The following is a 22,255-nucleotide window of genomic DNA, read 5'->3' as shown; positions in this document are numbered from 1 at the left end:
ATGGGCATTTAGGTTGCTGCCCATCTATGCTGCATTTCCCCCCCTAGAAGATTAAATAACTTATCCAAGAAAGTAATGTGGTTAAAAGTCAAGGTGGAGTTCCAGCTAGGTTGGTCTGTCACCTGGTACATCTCCCCTGCACATCCCGACAAGAAAAGGTGGGAGGAGGGAAACTATTTTTTTAAATTTTTTAAATTATCTTTATTTATTGGATAGAGACAACGAGAAATTGAGAGGGAAGGGAGTGATAGAGAGGGAAAGAAAGAAACCTGCAGCACTGTTTCACCACTTGCAAATCTTCCTCCTTGCAGGTGGGGACCAGGGGCTCAAACCTAGGTCCTTGTGCACTGTTATGTGCGTTCAACCAGGTGTGCCACAACTTGGCCCCAACAAAAACTTTAAGTCCAGTTTGTACAATACTAACTTTTCCTGTCCTGTCACCACTACCACTCCCCTTCCCCCCCCCCAAGCAGAGCACTCATATTTCCTTTATTTTTTTCCTTGAATAGTATTATATTTAAGATTTTATCTGTGGTCCGGGAGGTGGCACAGTGATAGAGCTTTGGACTCTCAAGTATGAGGTCCCGAGTTCGATCTCCAGCAGCACATGTGCCAGAGTGATGTCTGGTTCTCTCTCTCCTCCTATCTGTCTCATAAGTAGATAAAATATTTTTTAAAATATATTTTATTTGCTAACATTGGGGGAGAGAGAGTCTCAGAACATCACTCTGGCACATGCAATTCCAAGGATCAAACTTGGGACCTCAAGCTTTTAAGTCTAAAGTTCTAGTCACTGCATCACCTCCCAGGCTGAGATAATATATTTTACACTTCATAGATTACCATCACCACTGGCACCCTCACCCCTGGGACAGTTACATCGTTTGTGTTGAACAGAACATGTGAAACTGTTAGACAGAGCATGTACCTAGGCCACCCCACACAAGTGCTAACTGTGGTGTTGCAGGCCTGTCACCCAGTAGCACAGCCAGCTCAGAAGAGGTCAGCTGGACTGGCTGTGTGTACAGACTGTGGCACTGGTATCAGAAGCAGGGCTGGACCACATGGCTACAGACCCCATGGCTGCTCTTCAGCAAGTGCAGGGCTGTGTCTGGAAGTGCTATCAGTGCAAGCCCTGCCTACTGAGAGCCACATCCACCACAACTCAGATCTTCCTGTGGCCTGAAGGGCTGAGGGGCATTTGGGAGAGAACCTTTGTGCCACTTCCCCCTTTCCTTGTCTAAGTGATGACTGTGTGTATGCCTTTCCTGTCTAGCTATGATCCTGGCAGGAAAAGCCTACTACGATGGAGTGGCCAAGATCGGTGAGATGGCTGCCGGGTCCCCTGTGTCGACAGAACTGGGTGAGTGGACCATCCACTATACACAAAGCCACCTTGAGCTGTCATTTGGGGGCCTTGCCCTCTGTGAACCCTGTGGAGAATACAGGAAGTGACACAGATTCAGAGTAGAAAGACCAGCCAGTTAAGCACTCCAGTGTGTGTTCACTGCTGGAATGATTTGAGTTCACTGTAGTCTGGGAAATAGAGGCTCAGTCAGAAAATAGACCAAGACCACTAACCCACCCTGCTCCCTAGGAACTTGGCTCCTGGCTCTGGGACTTGGGCGAGCTTTTCCCCTGTGATCCCTGAAGCTGCAGCCCAACGAGCTTTGACCTACATTCTTAACTGGAAGAGATGGGCACACCGGGCCTCTAGACCCTGGCAGGAGTGTTTCCTGTGACTCACCTAGCAGAAAACCAAACTCCTTTCACGTGGTATGCTTGGCTCTCCTGCTTCCACAGTTGCTCTCAGCTGTGATTTTCCCAGTTTTGCTGCTATGAATCGATCTCCTGTGTGCTCGAAGAGGGCGGCCACACCCTTGGAGGGACCAGCTGCCAAGGGACCTGTGTTTCTATTTTGAGAGTCAGGAGAAGAGAACCTTCTTCTAATCAGAGTATGGTTAAGGGTTTTTTTGTTTGTTTTTTAATAACCCCACACATAACCACCATTTAAAAAACTTGTTGAATGTTTTATTCACAGAGGATAGCTTTTCTAACTTAAAAAGACTTGTCAGATTTGAAAGGTTCAGAAAGATGTGGGTATTTGTATTTTAAGAGAAATCTTCATTAAAAAGTGGAAAGGGAAGCCAAGGAGGACATAGAACTATGATTCAAATAACTCACCCCCTTCCTTATGAAGTGTCCCAAGTGTTTTCAGGATTGCTTGGAAAGCTCTTAACTGACCCTTAAAAGCCAAGGGACAAATTTGACTCTTGACAGGGATGAGTTGGCTGGGCAGCTGGTTACAAAGTGGATCTGGGTATTCATTAATGTTTTCTGACAACTTTTGACAACTCAGAGTTTTTATTAAAAGTCTTGAAACCTATAGACAAAAGACAGACTGATGAATAAGTCATTACTGCTATGTTTAACAGTCAATTACAGACAGGAGTTTTCCATAACCTGGCTTGTGTTCTGTTGTTGCCATAGCTTCTGAGCTCTGACAAGGCCTGAATGAGAGTAACTCTTCTGAGTGGCATCACCATAATAAAATACACACAGCGCATAGAGTAGACAGAAAGCAGACAGGAAATCTTTGGACATTTGGGGGGTGATTGAAATGATTACAAGGTTCCAAAAATAGGGCTAAATTAAAAATAAACATCCTACATATGTCAGGCATTAGGGGAGAATACATGACCCTTAGTTAAAGCACATGGCCTTCTGATTCACCACCACTCAGCCTGCCTTTTTAATGTTTTATGTTTCTCACCACTGTTTAAACAGGGTTTCTGCTCCACACCTTACTTGATTTAGCTGAGGCCATAATACTGGATCAACATTTTTCCACAGCAACCGTGTTGTTATAAACACAGCTTCAGAGTTGAGTTTCAGTAAGGAAAACCGCTGCAACAGTGGGGCATTCTGCAGTTCTCGCTGAAGTGACTCAGACCTTGCGGATAATACCTGAATGCAGACACTCTGGATTTGAGTGTTAGTCTAATGATCTTGGGAAATAGCAGCAGGTTTTAATTTCCAATATATACATTAAATAAATCACCTTTATCTCAAAACGTAATTTCTTAGACTGGTGAAGAAAGCATGTTCACGGGAGTCGGGCTGTAGCGCAGCGGGTTAAGCGCAGGTGGCGCAAAGCACAAGGACTGGCAAAAGGATCCCGGTTCGAACCCCGGCTCCCCACCTGCAGGTCGCTTCACAGGCGGTGAAGCAGGTCTGCAGGTGTCTATCTTTCTCTCCTCCTCTCTGTCTTCCCCTCCTCTCTCCATTTCTCTCTGTCCTATCCAACAATGACAACAACAATAATAACTACAACAATAAAACAATAAGGGCAACAGAAGGGAATAAATAAATAAAATAAATATTAAAAAAAAAAAAAAGCATGTTCACTTGGATATTGTGCTCTACCCGGGTGTGAAGCTGGCCTCCATATCATTGAAGGAAGTGCTACTATAACTGAAAACAATAGAAAATATTGGTGATGTAAGAGAAATACCAAGTTCCAGTCACATTTATTAACTTATTTATTTAAAAAAGGAGACATTAACAAAACCATAGGATAGGAGGGGTACAACTCCACACAATTCCCGCCACCCAATCTCCATATCCCACCCCCTCCCCTGATAGCTTTCCCATTCTCTATCCCTCTGGGAGTATGGACCCAAGGTCATTGTGGTTTGCAGAAGGTGGAAGGAAGGTCTGGCTTCTGTAATTGCTTCCCCACTGAACATGGGCATTGACTGGTCGATCCATACTCCCAGTCTGCCTCTCTCTTTCCCTAGTGGGGAAGGGTCTCTGGGGAAGCTGAGCTCCAGGACACATTGGTGGAGTCTTCAGTCCAGGAAAGTCTGGTCAGCATCATGATAGCATCTGGAACCTGGTGGCTGAAAAGAGAGTTAACATACAAAGCCAAACAAATTATTGAACCATTATGGACCTGAAGGCTGGAATAGTGCGTTCCAGTCATTTTTTTATGCTCCATGCTCTTGATCACTTAAAGATCACAATAAGAATTAGTACAGACTCTGAAGTCCTTTCCAGATCCGCTTCACTAAAGTGTCATATATATGTGTGTGTGTGTGTGTGTGTGTGTGTGTGTATGTATGTATATATATATTTTATTTATTTTCCCTTTTGTTGCCTTTGTTGTCTTTAAAGTGTCACCTTTTGTCCCTTGTCCCCAGCTGTAGACAGAGCTAAACAAACTAGGGCCAGCAGGCTGGGCAGCGCCTCTTTGTAAAGAGTTTGCTGGGACACTGCCATCCATTTGTTCATGTCTTTTCAGGCCACAGTGCTTGAGTTTGAGTGGCTGCAACAGAGTTATGCCTACAAAGCCTAAAATATATAAGGTCCAGCCCTTGACAAGCCCTTCCCCTGCCTGCAGATGGCCTTTAGTGTCAGTTACGGAAGTGAGGACAGCATGGGCATGGTCAGTCCATCGTGAGAGATTTGATATCCTTTCTCCAAAGCAAAAGCAGTTCCTGAGCACCTGCTAGATAGCTAAACACCTATGCTTAACCTACATTAACAACTGGTTCATAACCACCACAGTGGTCTGAGAAGTTGAGGCATGTTTTTAAACCGTACCCAGGTGGAAGGAACAAACAAACCAACAGCCAAAAGCCAGCGCTCTGTAGTCAGAATTTGGCAGTGGATATTTTAATCCACTGTGCTTGATTGTGAAATAATAAGTCCTGAATGATAATTCATGTGACTTGGGTTGTTAGGGTGTCTACCTGGGTAACACATATAAATCTTTATCTTATGCATACAGTCTGACTCCAGGAGCAGTGTTCATGCAAAATGGGAAACTGAAGTTTGTGTAAGACTTCCAATTTTGTCCCTAAACAGTGTTTATTTTTAAAATCTTAGAAAATATTGAAAGAAGTAGAAAGGGAAAACACAAAATAGAGTAAAATGTTTTGGCAAAATATTTAAGGGAAACTTTAAGACAGTTTTTTTCATCTTTCAAGCATAGGAAAATAAAACTTGTCCTCATTTATTTCTCAAAAAATAACAGGAAACTTTCGGGAATACAGATTTGCTTTGAGATCCCAACAGCTCACCATTACATAAAATTACACTGTTATTTTGTTCCCGTTTAGCCAGTAGACACATTATTTTGAGACATTTATTAAACTATTTGGGCCAGTTTCTTTCTTTTTTTTTGCCTCCAGGATTATCACTGGGACTCAGTGCCTACACTATGAATCCACTCATGGCTCCTGTGGCCATTTTTTTAATTTTTTTTCGGGGGGGGGGATAGGACAGAGAGAAGTTGAGAGGGGAGGTGGAGAGAAAGATAGATACCTGCAGACCTGCCTCACCACCTGTGAAGTGACCCCCCTGCAGGATGGGAAGCCGGGGGTTCGAACCGATATCCTTGATCCTTGTGCCAGTCCTTGCGCTGGTGTGTGTGCTTAACCCAGTGTGCTACCACCTGCCCCTCCCCCCCGGGCCAGTTTCTTAAATTGAGCACACAACAAATTGTATCTCTTTGCCATCAGGGAACCTGGAAAAATCATAAATTTTCTTTCGTTATTGATAGGAATTCGTTTTACCCCCAGGGTTATCTCTGGGCTTAGTGCCCACACTATGAATCTGTTGCTCCGGGTGGCCATTTTTCCTTTATTTGTTTACTTACTTAACCTACTTATTTGTTTTTATTAGAACAGAGAGAAACTGAAAAGGGAGGGGTGGTAGCAAGGGAGAACAGCACCTGCAGACCTGCTCCACCACTTGTGAAGCTTCACCCCTGCAGGTGGAGAGCCAGGGCTTGAACCTGGGTCCTTGCGCATGCAGGCTTTGCTCAGTCTACTTACAGTAGTAGTAGTGTGTGCCAAGCACCTTACAAATATTAGCTCCTGTATTTCCCTGTCAACCCTGTTAATATTATTACCATCTTGCAGATGAAGAAGCTGGGTTTCAAGGAGTAAGGTATCTTGCAACTAGGACATGCACGGTAGATGAAGTATTGGACTCTCAAGCATGAAGTCCAGAATTCGGTCCCTGGCATCACATGTGTCAAAGTGATGCTCTGGTTCGCACTCTCTCTTCCCCCTCCTCTCATTAATAAACCTTAAAAAGCAAACTAAAAGAATGCCCGAGTTGCCTGGCTTCTTAATGACTGTTTTGAGTCTAGGCAGTCTAGGCACGTGTCCTTTGTGCCAGTTTGACTTCTAGCAAAAGGATGTTTTGTTTGTTTGCTGACATGTCTTATCCTGTGCGCTATAGCTTGGCAGATAAAAGAGGTGTTGAATATTAGCAAATCCTGGTCCAGAACTATTTTACCCTGTGAATCTGAGCTTGTGTTTTGAACTTAGGAGTAACAATAGCATATTCTAACTTTTCATTGTTTGCTTGTAGTTTAGGACCTGGGAAAAGAATGTCCTTTATGGAACTGTGTGTTTTGCTCATGCCTTTTATCTTTGCAGTCAACTTTTACGATTTCAGTTTTCAGTTGCTCGCGCAACGTATCTTAGGTGTGTAAGTATATACCATACTGGTGTGTTAATTTAAGTCCAGTGCATATCAGTGCCTAAAACTTTGCAAGGATGATCTGTACTGTAACTTAGACGTGTCTACAACGTTTGTTCTAAGAAAAGCTTTCTTTTGCTCAGCTTCGAAGCAGCTAGATATGCAAATGACATACTATAATTAGCAGAAACTACTGATTTTGTAAAAGCCACATTCTTAAATCCAGATTAGTCAGATTAACATTTAAAGCTTCCTGATTTCATGATAAATACCTTTAGAATCTAAGTCTGACATCATTGCTTGTTTTCTTTGCTCCTTCCCTCACAAGCTTTGAATTTTGAAGTGTATGAAAAAAATTCATTGTTTGAGCTTAGTTTTCAGGTTTTGGCTTTCAGTTTTAAGTTTAGTTTGGCCTCTTTCTCCTTGAAGGATACCCTTGTGATAGCAGCTTACTGTCAACTGCAGGGGAGAGTGTAGGAATCCCTGTCCTCATGCTAAATCTTAGCATAGGGCCTAGCACACATGGGCAGGGACCACAGCATAAACCCCTTCATGAGCTCGAGCTTCATAAGTGCCACTGATGTGCATACAAGCTACTCACCGTGGTACCAGACCCTCCTACAGATGCCTGCAGGTTTCTTACTCAACATGTACCAGAGGTAGACCTAAAATGGTGTCAGAAACTAAACACTCTAGCATACAAATAGAGCAGAAGGGGCCTTACTCATAGAACATGCCAAGAGAAGGTGGCTCTGGCTAGATACACAGCAGACAGCAAGGGGTGCTGTCTCCATGACAGGGTGAGGAAGGGAGGTCACTTCAGGAAAGACAGGGGTCAGCCAAAGACGTGTGTAGTTAATGTCGTGCGTGAGTGGGGCCGGGCCTAACCGTGGCAGACACCTGCACCATGATGGTGCAGGAGGGGGGACAGTCTTGGTGGATAGATGTGGTCGATTCCTTCTTTGTACAAGTGGGGTTCTGAAAATGTTTTAGTCTTCAGCCATTTGGGAGAAAGGACACTCCCTCAATAGTCTTTCCTATCCTGGATGATTTAGCAAAATCATTCAAAGTAAGGATGCCAACAAGCACATGAAAAGCTGTTCAATGCTATTAGCCACTGGGGAAGGCCATCTCGTGACCACAATGAGATATCACTTCATAACCAACTGAGCGGCTATAATTAAAAAGACAGACAAGAAGAGATGTTACCAAAGACACAGAATTGGAAACTCTTTACTGATGGAGTATAACAATGGGGAATCTGTGTTGGAGAGTCTACCAGGCCCTCAAAAATTTTTTATTTCGATTTTTATTTTTACCCCCAGGGTTATTGCTGGGGCTCGGTGCCTGCACTATGAATCCACTGCTCCTGGAGGATTTTTTTTCCCCTTTTGTTGCCTTTCCTGTTTATAATTGTTATTATTGTTGTTGTTATTGCTGTCATTGTTGTTGGATAGGACAGAGAGAGATGGGGAAGACAGTGATGGGGAGAGAAAGATAGGCACTTGCAGACCTGCTTCACCGCTTTGAAGCAACCTCCCTGAAGATGGGGAGCCAGGGGCTCTAACCGGGATCCTTACACCATGCCGGTCCTTGCACTTAGTGCCATGTACACTTAACCCACTGCGTTACCACCCAGCCCCCTTTATTTCTATTTTTAATGAGCCATGCATGATTTTACCAGGGTTCATTTTCCATTCAGATAACGTGAGAGGGTAAGAAATCACAGAACATGAGCCTCCCCCATGAACTGGATGCCTGGCAAAACCACACCCCATACCTAGAGATCTGTCTCTCAAGTCCCTGGTTCTTCAAAATTTGAGCATCTACACACCACATGGCCCAGCAGTTCCACTCCTTAACTGTATGCCCTCAACAAAAATCCTGTATGTCAGAGTTCACAAGAACACTATTCATACTGACCCAGAGGTGCTGATGACCCAGAAGTACAGTGACTGACAGACACATTGCAGAGTATCCGTGCTGTGGACTATTATGTAGCCATAAAAAGAAAGTCGTGCTGATGCCTGCTATTACAGGAATGAACCCTGAAAACCGGCTACCTGGAAGAAGCCAGATAAAAAGGCCACATATTATATGATTCACCTGCATGACATTGCTGGAGTCAGCAAATCCATAGGAAACAGAAAGCACAGTGGTGTTGAGCCCAGGCTGGGGGAGCGGAGGGTTGCTTACTGGGTGCAGGTTTTCCTTTTTGGGTGGCAAAAATATATTCAGTCTGGCTCCTGGTGACCACATTGTGAAGAAGCCTAGAATCATTGTGAGTACATCCAGCATATGTGCACTCTACCCCACACACACATACACACGCACACAATAAAAGCCACTGACTGTGCCTCTACCAAGGGGCTCGTAAGGGGTAGTCTGGTCAGCTTGTACCAGCAGCAAAGTGATAGACCAGACGTCACAGAAGTTCAGAGACTGGTGTGCACACCTGCTCTGAAACCGGGGGACTAGCAGTTCCTTTAGGCGAGTCCCACCCCCCAGGAAGGGCAAACAGCCCAGGAACAGTGCCTTAGCCTTTTTGTGAGAGGAGAAACCCAAACACTTGAGCAAGGATCCAAGTTTTCAGAATTCCTAGGGAGTTTGTGGGTACAGCACGTCCTGCCTCATGCCCCCCCCCCCACCGGGGCATCTGACAGCTCCGACTCGGCCTGTGCCACAGTAGACAGCTTTTGTGGGCATTCGTGGGAATGCAAAGCTGAGAAGTCTTCTTAAGTCTCACAGCAGCCCTCTGAAGGGAGGGATGTTCTTCCCTTTACGTGGACAAGAAAATGCAAATGTAGGCTGAGTAACTTGTCCAACTTCACTCAGCTGGCTTGACATGAAACTTGGGTTTAAATTCTAGTTCACAAAGTGCATGGATAAGAGGATTCCTCACAAAACCCTTTGGAGCTTAAGCTCCAGGCCTCTCAGTGACACCATCCCTGTTAAAGTCCTGTGTTTGGGGAGTTGGGTGGTCACGCAGTGGGTTAAGCACACGTGGCGCCAAGCGCTAGGACCGGCATAAGGATCCCGGTTCAAGCCCCTGGCTCCCCACCTGCAGGGGAGTCGCTTCACAAGCGGTGAAACAGGTCAGCAGGTGTCTCTTTCTCTCCCTCTTTCTGTCTTCCCCTCCTCTCTCCATTTCTCTTTGTCCTATCTAACAACAACAACATCAGTAACAACAACAATAACTACAACAGCAATATAAAAAAAAAGGGCAACAAAAAGGGAAAATAAATAAATATTTAAAAAAATTTTTAATTAAAAAATATTTTAAAAAATGTCCTGTGTTTGGTACTGAGTATGTAATTTCGTGTTCAGTAAAGAGACTGTCAGAAAAGTTAGTTTTTCTGTATAAAGAACAGGTTCTGGAAGCAGTCTCTGAAAGCTGGAAGGCTCAACATGTGAAGATAGCCTCAATTGTGTTCCTTCCTTCCAGTAAAAGGAAGAGAGAGGTGCCAGAGGGAGCCAGGAGACAGTTCATCTGTAGAGCACACACTTTGCAGCGTGTGAGAACCTGGACTCAAGCCGCTGGCCACCTGCTGGGAGCACTTGCACAGAGAAAGCTTCATGAGCTGTGTCATGATGACTCTCCCCTCTCTCTGTCAAAATAAGAAAAAGAAATGCCCTCCCTCCCATCTCCCAGAGCAGAAGCATAGTGCAAGTATAGAGACCCACTCATAACCTTGGTGGCAAAAAATAAAGGGGGGGGGGATGCCAGAATTTGGTTCAGTATGGAAAGTCTCACAGATTCCGAGACTGGGAAAGTTGTCCTGATGCTGCCTTCTCAGTGTCTCACATGGGGCAGTCCCAGACGGGGAGGTGGCAGTAGTTACAACAGATGTGTCATCCCTTCCCTCTTGGCAATGCTTGTGGACAGACAAGAGTGTAGGTGTTTATTGATTGACTAAAGAGTATCAGGCTCTTCCAGTCTAGGAATCTGATTTCCTTAAGACTCCTGAAGTCGTGGCTACCGTTTATAGCTTTGAGAACACTGGTCCTCACCCTCAAGATACAACATAGCAAGAGGGATGATTACAAGTGTACATGTTTGCCTCTCGTAAAGGACCCAGTGGTAGAGGGAAAGGCTTAAAGGCTACAGGGCTTCCCAGGAGAAGATGATCGGGCCCGGATGGAGGTGGAGGAGATGAGTCTCAGGATGTCATCACATCCTGATGGGCGGCGTGCAAAGGGCAGTAGCTTAAGGGGAGAGACGAGTTATTTCAGTTGCCTGGGATTGAGGACTCAAGGAAAAGATCATGGGTGAGAGTAGGCACAGAGAAGCATTGCAGTCTTGTTATTTTGAGTATTCTGCTGCCATCCTGCATTTGTATGTTTTCAAACTGAATGAATATTATTGGTCCTAATATCATTAGGACTAAAAGGGTCTGAGTTAATAAATCTGACTCATATTTTAGTAGCATGAGTTCAAAGATGAAATAAGTTCTGAGTGACTAGTGAGGCGAATTAAGTAACAAGCTCTTTACACCTAAGAACTGAACTCTGAGTCCAGAAGAAGTCTGTCCCTGCACCTGGGGAATGCCAGGTGAAGAGTACGTGTGGGGTGTAACTCGGGCTGGCTGGTACTCAGCACCTTCTGCTTTTGTAGTTATAGCAATTTGTGACATACTAGGATCCTTACTCTCTGTTGACATGTGTGATTATTTTGTTCTCATTCTAATTACTATTTAAGACTTGATTTATTCATGAAGATAGGCAGAGAGAGAGAGAATCAGACATCGCTATAATATATGTGGTACTGGAGATTGAACTAGGGGCCTCATGCTTGAGAGTCCAATGCCTATCCACTGTGCCACCCCCTGACCACCACTTTTTATTCTTTACTTAGTAACACATAATTTCCATTTCTACCCACATCTCAAAATAAACAGAGTCATCTTGGAAGTTTAGACTGCACTTTCATAATGAGTAATAAAATACACTTTCCCTTTTTTTTTTAATTCATACCATTACTGAAAAACCTGTAAAACACTGTTTCTGCCTTTATTGTTTTAGATGTCTGTTTTTATATATTTAGAATCATGACTTGGGTGGGGGGGATAGATCACCCAGTGGTGCATTCACCCTGCCATGCACAAGGCCTTGGGTTCAAGCACCAGGTGCACTGTACCAGAAGAAACTTCATGATTGGTGAATAGAGCTGGAGCCCCCCCCCCCCATTGTTAGCACAAGGAGGACGGAACAGGATGCAGAAGCAAGTGGGGCCAGTGCAGTATCTCGCTTGGGTCATGTACCGCTTTGCCATGTGCTTGACACAAGATTAAACCGAGAGAGAAGAGCAGGTTTACTTGTGCTTGTGGCCCTGTCATCACTGGCCAGCACAGTGGAAAAATATAGAGATACACTGGTCTGTGTTCTGCTTTTTAAAATTTAACATTCTACATTGATTTCTCTGAGTAACATAAGCAATCTGTTTACTTAACAATTTCCCTCCCTCCATTTTTTTCCTTCCTTCCTTCCTTGCATCCATCTCTGGGGTTCATCACTCAGGCTAATTTTTTTTATGGGGGGGGCAGACTTCAGTCTCCAGGTTGCAGATGCTACTATGACCCGTCCTGACCCACCTCAGCAGATGACTTTGCTGACGGACATGTCCCGGAACCTCAGCTCTCCAGAGCCTCACCCAGTAGAGGCATGACTAGAGGCATGGATCACCACCCTGGCCGTGGCCAGTGGAGAATCAAGTACAGAGGGTGGAAAGAGGCTGCTGGAGGGGCGGGCAGAGGGTTGTGCTGGCTTGGCGAACTTGAGGGGACGAGATGGGTTTGCTGATGAGGGGTGGGGGGGCTTGCTTTTAGGTGTGTTGGTCTGGGTGCCTGCCAGGCCAGGGGGAAACTCGAGCCCCAGGTCACTGTGTGAGTGTGTAGTTCTATATCCCTGTGAACAAGGCGGGCCATGCTCACTTCCCCAGCAACACTGATACTTAACACGGGCATCCGTGGCTTCTCTCAGCCAGAAACCAACAATTACCCAGGATCATGGTGTGTCGGATACCCTGCTTCCTTTTCTCCTTTGCTTCTCTCTAGGCCCATGAGGGGCTGTTTACATGCCCACCTAACAAATGACTGCAGGGAGGCAGGGTGGAGGTGGGAACCAGTCTCTTCCACCCCACACAAGCCTCATCAAAGCAGGAACAGTGTCGGGGAGACACCCAGAGTGCCCATTCTCCAGCAGGAGTCCCAGTGCAGGCACACCAGGCTTCCTGCTACTTATTAGGGACATTCATCGTTTACATCTCTTTACAACCAAAGAAGTTCATGGTTTATTTCCAGAGAAAGAAGTCCAGGTGCACTGAGCAAGGAGCCATCTCCCTGGAATTGGAGCCCCTCTGTGTTTGGGCCTTGTAGGTGTAGAGGGGGCTGAGTTCCATGGGGTGCCCTGCACACCCACCATCTGCCTGTCCTCCGCGCCTTGCAGACACCCTGTGCCTCAGTGACCTCACGTGACCTTGCAGAGCCTGTCCCAGTGCACGGGTGCCTCAGGGGCTGCTCAGCCCTGCAGAGGTAACCTGGCCCATTTTCACTTTTTCCACCGGGGTTATCGCTGGGGCCTCAGTGCCTACACTATGAATCCACCACTCCTGGAGGCCTTTTTTTTTTCTCTCTCTCTCTCTTTCTGTTTTATTGGATAGGACAGAGAGAAACTAAGAGGGGAGGAAGAGATAGGGAGAAGGAAAGAGAAACACCTATTGACCTGCTTCACCACTTGTGAAACTTCCTGTATGCAAACACTATACTATCTTCCTAGATGGCTTGTTTTAGGATTTTTAAAGAATTTTTTTATTATTATCTTTATTTATTGGATAGAGACAGTCAGAAATCGAGAGGGTATGGGGAGATAGGGAGAGAGAAGGAGACACCTGCAGCACTGCTTCACCACTTGCAAAGCTTTCCCTCTACAGGTGGGGACCGGGGGCTTGAACCTGGGTCCTTGAGGACTGTAACATGTGCACTCAACCAGGTGTGCCACCATCTGGTCCCCCCCCCCCCCGGTTTTTTAAGACCAGAGCACTGCTCAGCTCTCTGGCTGATGGTGGTGCTGGGATTTGAACCTGAGAACTCAGAGCCTCGGGCATGAAAGTCTTTTGTAGAGCTACTGTGCTGTCTCCCCAGCCCTAAATAACTTGTTTAAATGCTCAAATTATATTTTAAGCCTGAATGAGATACCTACAGTTGACTAATGATGGCATAAGAGTAACTGGTGATTTGCCCATGTCATTCATTATTGATAGCACACCTGCTATCTTTTTTGTTAGCAAGGTGGTTGTATTTTAACCTTAATCTACTATCCCATAGAAAAGGAAGATGAATAATTAATGTTAACTTACTTCACTTGATATAATTGCTTGCAAAGAACCATCAATCTTTTCATGATGTATTTGACATTCAAATGGAAAGAAAATAGTAACTTGGGATCTTTCTGTGCAGAACTGATCACTAACTTCTGAGTGATATATGATTGATAACACTTGAATAAACTGGCATTCCTCTTTTAGCTAAAATAGGCAGTACATTAACATCCAAGCTGGGAAATGTTTTTTCTTTATCATAGTTTCTGTACTTTGTTTAGTTCAACAGTATTGAGGTGTAGGAGGTAGGCTGACTTAGTTTAGTTGCTAATCAGAAATGAAGTGGGTAATAAACACTTGTTCCCTGACCTTCCCTACTCCATGACATACTTGGTGAGAATTTTTCTTTTTTTCTTTCTTTCTCATCACCGGGCTTTATCTCTCCAGCACTTTTTTTTTTCAGATAGAGACAGGAGAAAAAGACACCACCTCATGGAAGGTTTTCCCAGGCCTCTGGGGGCCAAACTTAAACCTGTTACCAAAAAGATGTAATTTAAGTACCCGGAATGCCTCACACAAATGTTTCAGAAGAATTTCCCTTGTGATTTAAATCCTGTTTCAAGGACAGTAGAATTTTTATTTTTAAAAGCATTTCTAACATTTAAGTTTGTAATTAATTCAGTGTCAGGTGTGGGGGGCATGTTGGTTTCCATTTATCCTTCTTTCAAGTCCTGTTAAGGCAACTCCTTTCTTAAAGGAGAAAGAATTATTCTGTGCTGGTGGCTGTCTCTGGCTTCCTTCCTATTCAGCTTTGTTTTTGCAACTTCCCTAGTAGCTAGGGTGTGCCAGCACCGTCTCCTCTCCATCATCTCTCCCCTCCTGGCCCATTTTATCAGAAGCCAGAAGGATCTCCCACACCGAGTGCCCAGTGTGTGTCTTGCCCCTGGCACGTTGTCCCTGTTAGGACACTTAATCCGCAGTGTGGGTGCCAAGTATGCAGCACTGGACCCACATAAGCATGGAGTTTCATGCTTAGCAAAACGAATATTTTGTAAATAACATGTCCCTTATTTTAAAAATTGTTATTTTTGGCTTCAAATCCTCTAAAACTGGATCTTAGTGTTACTAAGCCTTGGTGATCCAGGAATCTGTTCCAAGAATCTGTTCCTGGAGGTTCCAGGGGGGTGTAAGCAGCTCTAGTCATTACCAGCTTTACCCAAGAGAGCTCGATCTTCAGGGATCAAGTTCGCGTCCCTGCTCTCGGGTCCTTGTCGCGCCATCTGAAAACAGCTGTTTCAGTAGAGGAAAAAAGGATGGAAGTTAGGGACCAGACACAGTTTCTGCATCGCACATGAGAATAACACTTACGCCCAGTGCTAGAGATGCCACTTTTCCACGGGCCGCGCCTTTGCTAGTTTTCTTCTCCTGCCCTCCCTGTATTTCTTCCCATTCCTCTTGCATTCTCCCCTTTGTGCATTGGCCAGATTTTCAAGGCCTGCTGTACGCCAGGTAGGCACAGGGGCACACAAGGCCTGAGACTTCCCATCCAGGCCACATGTGGCTTCCAGAGCTGCAGACACTTTGTTTTCCTCCCAGCAGAAGACTTGACTCCTGGTCACTGTTCCAGAAGATGGCTGTGGCGTGTGTGTTTGTGTGTGTGTGTGTGTGTGTGCGCGCGCATGCGCGCGCGCGTGTAGGCCCGACCTCACCACTCGGGCTGGCTTTCTTATTCTGAGAGAGACTCCTCAGCACCGGAGCCTCCCTAGGTGCCAGGGAGCTTGCATGCATCCCCACCCAGTGAGCTTTCTTTCTGGCTCCAGGTCTTGTTATGTTTTGTTTTGTGACTGACTATTTTTAGAACAGCTTTATAAGACTTTAATTTTATGTATTTATTTACTTGTTTAGATAGAGAGTGAGAAATTGAGAGGGAAGGGGAATATAGAGAGGGAGAGAGGCAGAGACACCTGCAGCCCTGCAACCTCTTGTGAGACTTCCCCACGCAGGTGGAGACCAGGGGCTTGCACCAGGGGCTTTGCGGACTAACGGGTCTGCTCAACCAGGTACATTACCACCCGACCCTTCTTAGAACCGTTTTGAGTTTATCCGAGACTGAACATGTCTTGCTCGGATTGTTCCTGCAGGCTTCTGTCTCTCACTCAGTTTCTTCTATTAAATTTGTTTTATTTAGTATGTAAAAGAGAGAATTTCATGTGAGGCAGAAAGAGAGAGAAACAAGCCAGAACACCAGTCTGCTACATGCAGTTCAGGGGGTCAAGCCAGGAGCCTCAAGCATGAAGGTCTGGTGCTGTACACCAGCCACAGTTTCCTGTTTTAACACCCTGCATGGTGTGGCCCATGTGTAATTGATGATTAAGCAATATCTCCGCTCACTGTCAAGTGTAGTTAATATGTGGGGGGGGGGGGTGTTGTGATCCATGAGCTTTGATTACCTTCTCACCCCCACTCTTGCTGTTACTGTCTGAGTCTCATCTTTTCCAAAATGTGATTTAGCTGGAATCGTATAGCATGTCACCTTTTCAAATGGGCATCTTCCACAGGGCAGTAATGCATTCAAACTCCCTCCCTGTCTTTGATGCCTTAAGAGCTTGTATTTACTTGTAGCACTAAACATGCAGGCGTAGGAAATGCACAGTTTGGTTTTCTATCCATCTTGCTTGCTCCTAGGTCTTGGCAATATCAGTGAGTCTCCTGTGAGTACCCTACACAGCTGTTTCTGTGGGTGTGACAGACTTCTGATGGAATGGCAGGGCTGTTGATCTCTGAAATCAACTTCAAGTCCTCCAGAGTGGCTGGTCCATTCTGCATCTCCACCAGCAGTGCATGAGAGCCCCCTTTGGTCCTCATCCTCATCTACACATGCTGTTGTCCATTTTCTGGAGTTTAGCCATTCTGGTGGGACTATTGTGGTATCGAAGTTTAATTTGCAACTTTCTGATGGCATATCCTAGGATGTTGATGTGCTTACTTAATTTGTATTCATCTTTTGCTCCTATTTTAATCAAGGTTTGTTCTCTAAGTGTTGAATTTAAAGTGATATATATATACATATATATATAATTTATCTGTTATGTGTGTTGCAAATCGTTTTTTCCTAGTCTGTAGCTCATCTTTTCATTCTCCTTCCTGTAGACATTAAAACTTGTGTAGTAGCTCTCTAGAATAAGTGTTTCAGATTTCGGGAGAGACTGAAAGGGAGACTCGAGCCATCACCAGAGTCCCCCAGCTTTCCCCCAGTGGGTTCCTGGCATGCTTTGTTGAGTGTGGTCTGGCAGAGCTATCTGCACCAACGTCCAAGAGTTACTGTGTCCCTTTGGCGAGGAAGAAGCATTAGACGAGAAGCACCAGCAACACCCAGGGGAATGTCCCTCAAGTGACTGACAAGACTGTAGGTTGTGTTCTGTGACAGCCTCGGAACTCACCCACATTTGCCAGCGGGCACTGTGCTGGCCAGTGCTCTAACAGTCACTGAGAAGTCCACCTTCCTGTAGTGCGATGCTGTCATGAATGTCCCGTGGAACATTGCTTGCTCGCTCGTGCTTAGTGAAGCCCAAGTGTTCACTCACACACTCTGCATGGCCCTGTGCAGGGATGTGACGTAGACCACAGGCTGTACATTTTGGCCTGCAACTTGGCACTCCCCCTTTTCCGTGGGAAAGGCTCTCAGCTGGCCACCCCAGCTATGTAGATGGATAGCTTCCTCTTTTGTACCACCTTCCTCCACAGTCTCAGCACTTCTCAGGGGGGAGTGTCTTCACCAGAGTAGATGGTGAGCTCAGTTTCTGCCACCATGCCATTCACTGCGCGGGCTGAGTTCACTCACTCCTTCTGCACTGATTTAGTTGTCTCTGGACAAACTACACTCTGCCATGTGTACGAGCTCCACCTGTCAACATCACCAGAAAGCACACTGTTATGGAAAAAGATTTCCTTCTGATGGCTGATTGCTTCAATAAATCCAAAACTATTCTTCAGAGTTGCCACACAACCCAAAAGCCTCCTGGGGTTGAAATTATGCCAGAAAATTCACACAAATTGCAGGGACCCAGGCTCAAGCCTCCTGTCCCCACCTGCAAGGGGGGGGGGACCTTCACAAGCAGTGAAGCAGGGCTGCAGCTGTCTTTCTCCCCCTCTATCTCCCCCCTTCCTTTCCACTTCTCTGTCTCTAGCCAATAAATAAGATGAAATATGAAGTGAGCAGTGGTATTTAAAGGTGGACTTGGGTTAGCTAACTTGGGTTAGCACTAACTTTAGGGCAAACACTTAAGTTTTTAAAGTGTAAGTTTTAAAGAAATGTATTAATGCAAGAGAACAGAGCATCACTCTGGCACATGTGATGCTGGGAATGAAAGTCGGCACCTCATGCTTGAGAGTCCAACACTTCATTCATAGTGCCAGCTTCCGGGCACAAAGATATACAATTTTAAAGAAGATTTTATTTATTAAAAAGAGAGAGAGAAAGACCCAGATATCACTCTGGTCCATGTGCACTGAGGATCAAACTCTGGACCTCATGCTTAAGAGTCCAGTGCTTTACCCACTGGACCACAAGATGTACAATTTTTTTAAATATTTATTTATTTTGATGAGCGAAAGATAGATAGATAGACCAGAGCACTGCTCATCTCTGGCTTATGGTGGTGCTGGGGGTAAGATGTATAATTTTTAAGAGAGTAGACAAAGTGGATTATAAAATGCTCAATTAAAACCATAAAGAGGATGAATAAGAAAAAGAACAAGGTGAGTCGGGCTGTAGCGCAGCAGGTTAAGTGCAGGTGGCACAAAGCGCAAGGACCAGCGTAAGGATCCTGGTTCGAGCCCTGGCTCCCCACCTGCAGGGGAGTCGCTTCACAAGTGGTGAAGCAGGTCTGCAGGTGTCTCTCTTTCTCTCCCCCTCTCTGTCTCCCCCCCTCCATTTCTCTCTGTCCTGTCCAACAATGAATGACATCAACAACAACAATAATAACCATAGCAAGGCTACAACAAGGGCAACAAAGGGGGGGGAGGGGAGAATGGCCTCCAGGAGCAGTATATTCATGGTGTAGGCACTGAGCCCCAGCAATAACCCTGGAGGCAAAAAACAAAAAATAGGAGAAAATCACTTTTAACACAGGACCTTCAGAAGACCTTAGCCTTTTATTTTCTTTCCTTCCTTGAGACAGGAAGGCAGAAGGGGACTGGAGTTGGCTCATTGACCTCCCCTAGATCAGATAAGGCTTTAATAAACACACACACACATACACACACACCTCCCCTCTCTTCTTTCTCTTTCCCACCAGCTCCCTCCCTCTCTTCCTCAACACCTGGGAGGATGCTCTTCTTTCCTCACACTAAGAATTTCTTACAGCTTTTAAAACTGGTGACCCCCAGTGGGCTCCCACTTCACAACTGTTTAACTCCTCTTAGTCCACCCAGCCCCAGCATTCCTGTTGTGCTCTAAGATTGCCCAGTGTGAGTTCGCTCCCCATAAACCCAGCTCTCCCGGTCGGCCTGTGTGTGGCTGTCAGGGCTGATCTGTATACTGAAGGAAGCAATAGCTTCCAAGATCTTCACACATAGGGGCCAAAACTAGAAGTTCTTGCACTTGACTTCTCTCCTACCATAGCCAGATGTGCCTGTGCTCTGAGGGGCTCCCCTGGGTGGGGGCCACAGCTGCAGTACTCAAAGCCCAGGGACTCCCCACTCTGCTTGGCAGTGCAGAAGGCTGGAGGTGGAGGAAAGTAGGGTGTGTCCCAGTCTTTCGTTCTTTTGGAACCCTGAGAACAAGGGGGCTTGGAGGTGGGAAGCAGTTGGTAGTGCAGCAGGTTAAGCACACATAATACAAAGCGCAAGGACCCGCACAAGGACCCCAGTTCAAACCCCGAGTTCCCTACCTGCAGGGAGGTCACTTCACAAGCAGTAAAGCAGATCTGTAGTTGTCTGTCTTTCTCTGCCCTCTCTGTCTTCCCCTCCTCTCTTAATTTCTTTCTGTCGTATCCAATAAAATGGGAAAAAATGGCCTCCAGGAGCAGTGGATTTGTAGTGCCCCAGAGATAACCCTGGAGGCAAAAAATAAAAGAGACAGGGTGCTAAGTTGAGTTTAAAAGAGATGGGCGTCTCTTTCTGCAGTTGAGTAATTTCTCTGAAGCATTTCAAGCTTGGCCAAGCACATGAAAGAACATATATTACATGCCTGAGTATATAGCCCCTGGTAAAACATGTGATAATGTCACACAAGGAACAAAAACGATAGAATTGTCATGATGACTTGTCTGTAGACTGTATTTTCAGAAATAATCCCCAGAAAATGGTGCGTTGAGGCTTGTGGGGCCCCATCCTGTTCGCATGTAACATGAATCATTTGAACAGATGTGCTGCTCCTATCTGGACGCACACTTTATCAGCCAGAACTTCAAAGCACAGGAAAGCGTTGCTGTCTGATGTCCAGACGAGATGGCCTGGAGAGAAATCCAGCAGCCGCAGGTGTGCGGGCACCCAAGCCTGGCCGGCACCATCTCCCTTTCCTGACGGTGCTGCCCTCGGCCTCATCTCCCCGCCCCTTGAGTTCTCCGAGGCAGGTGGCAGTCCAGAGAACCCACTTTCTGGAGAGATTTCTAGTCTTCAAGCTTTCATAACACCCCATCCCAACCTCTGATGGGCCTCTCATCTTCATGAGTCCTTCTTCCAAAATATCTTTATATTCTGTTATGGAGAAATTAGCAGTAGCCACTAGCTAGCCTCTTACCATGGAAAACCACTGTCCTTTGCTAGGCTTAAGTGTGAGAGTAGGTTTGGTTTGGTTTTGTGTCTGAAATGAGCTTTGCTCCTCTCCAGGGGAAAGGTGTCTGGGCTTTGGCTACCACTTTCGTCTGGTTCCAGATCCTCAGGCGGAGCAGTGCTGCTATTGGAAACCAGGACGGGTTGTGCTCATTGTCCGGGAGGTGGTGGGCCAGTCCTCACAGCAAGAAGAACTATGTTTTTTGTCACATAGATAACCCATTTTGTGGTTTCAAGTGATAGTGCTTCTACTGGTCTCTGGGTTTCTACATCCTCCAGGTGCAGACTTTATAGCGACTGCAGGTGGTGCTGCGCTTCCAGGCCCCACCAGCCGCCAGCTTCATGCAGGAAGCACGGCTCGTCTCTCCATCTCAGTTTGGCCACCGAAGGGGCAGGTGAACTTGGCATGCTGGCCGATCTCAGGCTTTGCCACCACTCCGTGATCAAGAACCATATTAGCTCTCGTACATACTGACTGTTCTGACCTTCTTGGTCTGTTTAACCATGTCACTTTGAACTGGTCCAAGCCAAGGTCAGGGAGCTGTACTGACATAGCACCGCAGGATTTCATGAAGGAGGCCCCTGGGGTCACAGTTGAGTCCCAGGCAGAAGCATATGCCAGAGCCTTCTCTCTCTGGCTCTTGGGAAAATACACAGGCATATAGTATAGATTGTCGCACAGACACAAACAGACTTACGGACAGATACATGTATGTGTATAAATACACAAATAAGCCTATCAACAGACATGTTTCAAAAAACATATGCACAGCCTGGGTCCCTATAATTGCAACACACAGGCACTTCTCTCAACCCTAAACTAAATATCTAATTTACTTTTAGAATTATTGGAAATTATGTGAATCTATAAAAATCTTACCCGGGATGGGGTAGATAGCATCATGGTTATGCAAAGAGACTCTCATGTCTGAGGCTCCGAAGTACCAGGTTCAATCCCCTGCACCATAAGCCAGAGCTGAGCAGTGCTCTGGTAAAACTAATTAAAAAAAAAAAAAAAGATTGTGGCACAAAGCACAAGGACTGACATAAGGATCCCGGTTCGAGCCCCGGGCTCCCCACCTGTATGGGGAGTCACTTCACAGGCGGTGAAACAGGTCTGCAGGTGTCTGTCTTTCTCTCCCCCTCTCTGTCTTCCCCTCCTCTCTCCATTTCTCTCTGTCCTATCCAACAGCAACATCAATAACAACAACAATAATAACTACAACAATAAGACAAGAAGGGCAACAAAAGGGAATAAGTAAATATTAATAAAATAAAAAAGATTAAAATAAATAAAATCTTAGCTTAGATATTTATATCCTATTAAATAACTGATATTGGATCTCATTATTATTGGAAATATAAACTGTAATTTGGGACATAGACTCCACTAAGAAGAGTTCTAAGTGTGTGTGTAGTTTTACTGTCTACCTGTCTGCTGAATCTTCTTTCTCCCTATTCTGGATGTGGCCAAAGAGTGGGCTTTGGTTCTAGTGGGCAGGGCAACAGCGCACCCCAGCTCTGTGACGTGAAGGTCGTTCTGGTCTACCTGCCGTGGGATTGTCCTTCATCCCGAGGCTTATCCTTAGTCTTAAGACACGAGTGGCACTTCCCAGTTTTAGTAGAAAACGTGGCTCATCCCAGCCTTCTGTCTTGGCAGTACTTTAATTC

The 22,255-nt window shown here is 45.6% G+C and overlaps 1 protein-coding gene across 5 annotated transcripts in view; it reads left to right on the top strand.

Moving 5' to 3' along the window:
- Positions 1-22,255, top strand: part of BAIAP2L1 (BAR/IMD domain containing adaptor protein 2 like 1) — an 81,303-nt gene that overhangs the window by 36,274 nt on the left and 22,774 nt on the right. For all 5 annotated transcript variants that reach the window (XR_009545021.1, XR_009545022.1, XM_060173298.1 and 2 more), the window contains one exon: positions 1,277-1,363. Coding sequence is in view for 3 of the 5 variants with exons in the window: in XM_060173298.1 (XP_060029281.1) it covers positions 1,277-1,363 (87 nt within the window). In the remaining 2 variants the exon portion in view is untranslated. The remainder of the gene's footprint in view (positions 1-1,276; positions 1,364-22,255) is intronic.

Source organism: Erinaceus europaeus, chromosome 15, assembly GCF_950295315.1.
Source record: "Erinaceus europaeus chromosome 15, mEriEur2.1, whole genome shotgun sequence".
Taxonomy (NCBI): domain Eukaryota; kingdom Metazoa; phylum Chordata; class Mammalia; order Eulipotyphla; family Erinaceidae; genus Erinaceus; species Erinaceus europaeus.
Note: the sequence above shows the minus strand (reverse complement) of the source record. Positions and strands in the feature narration are given on the sequence as shown.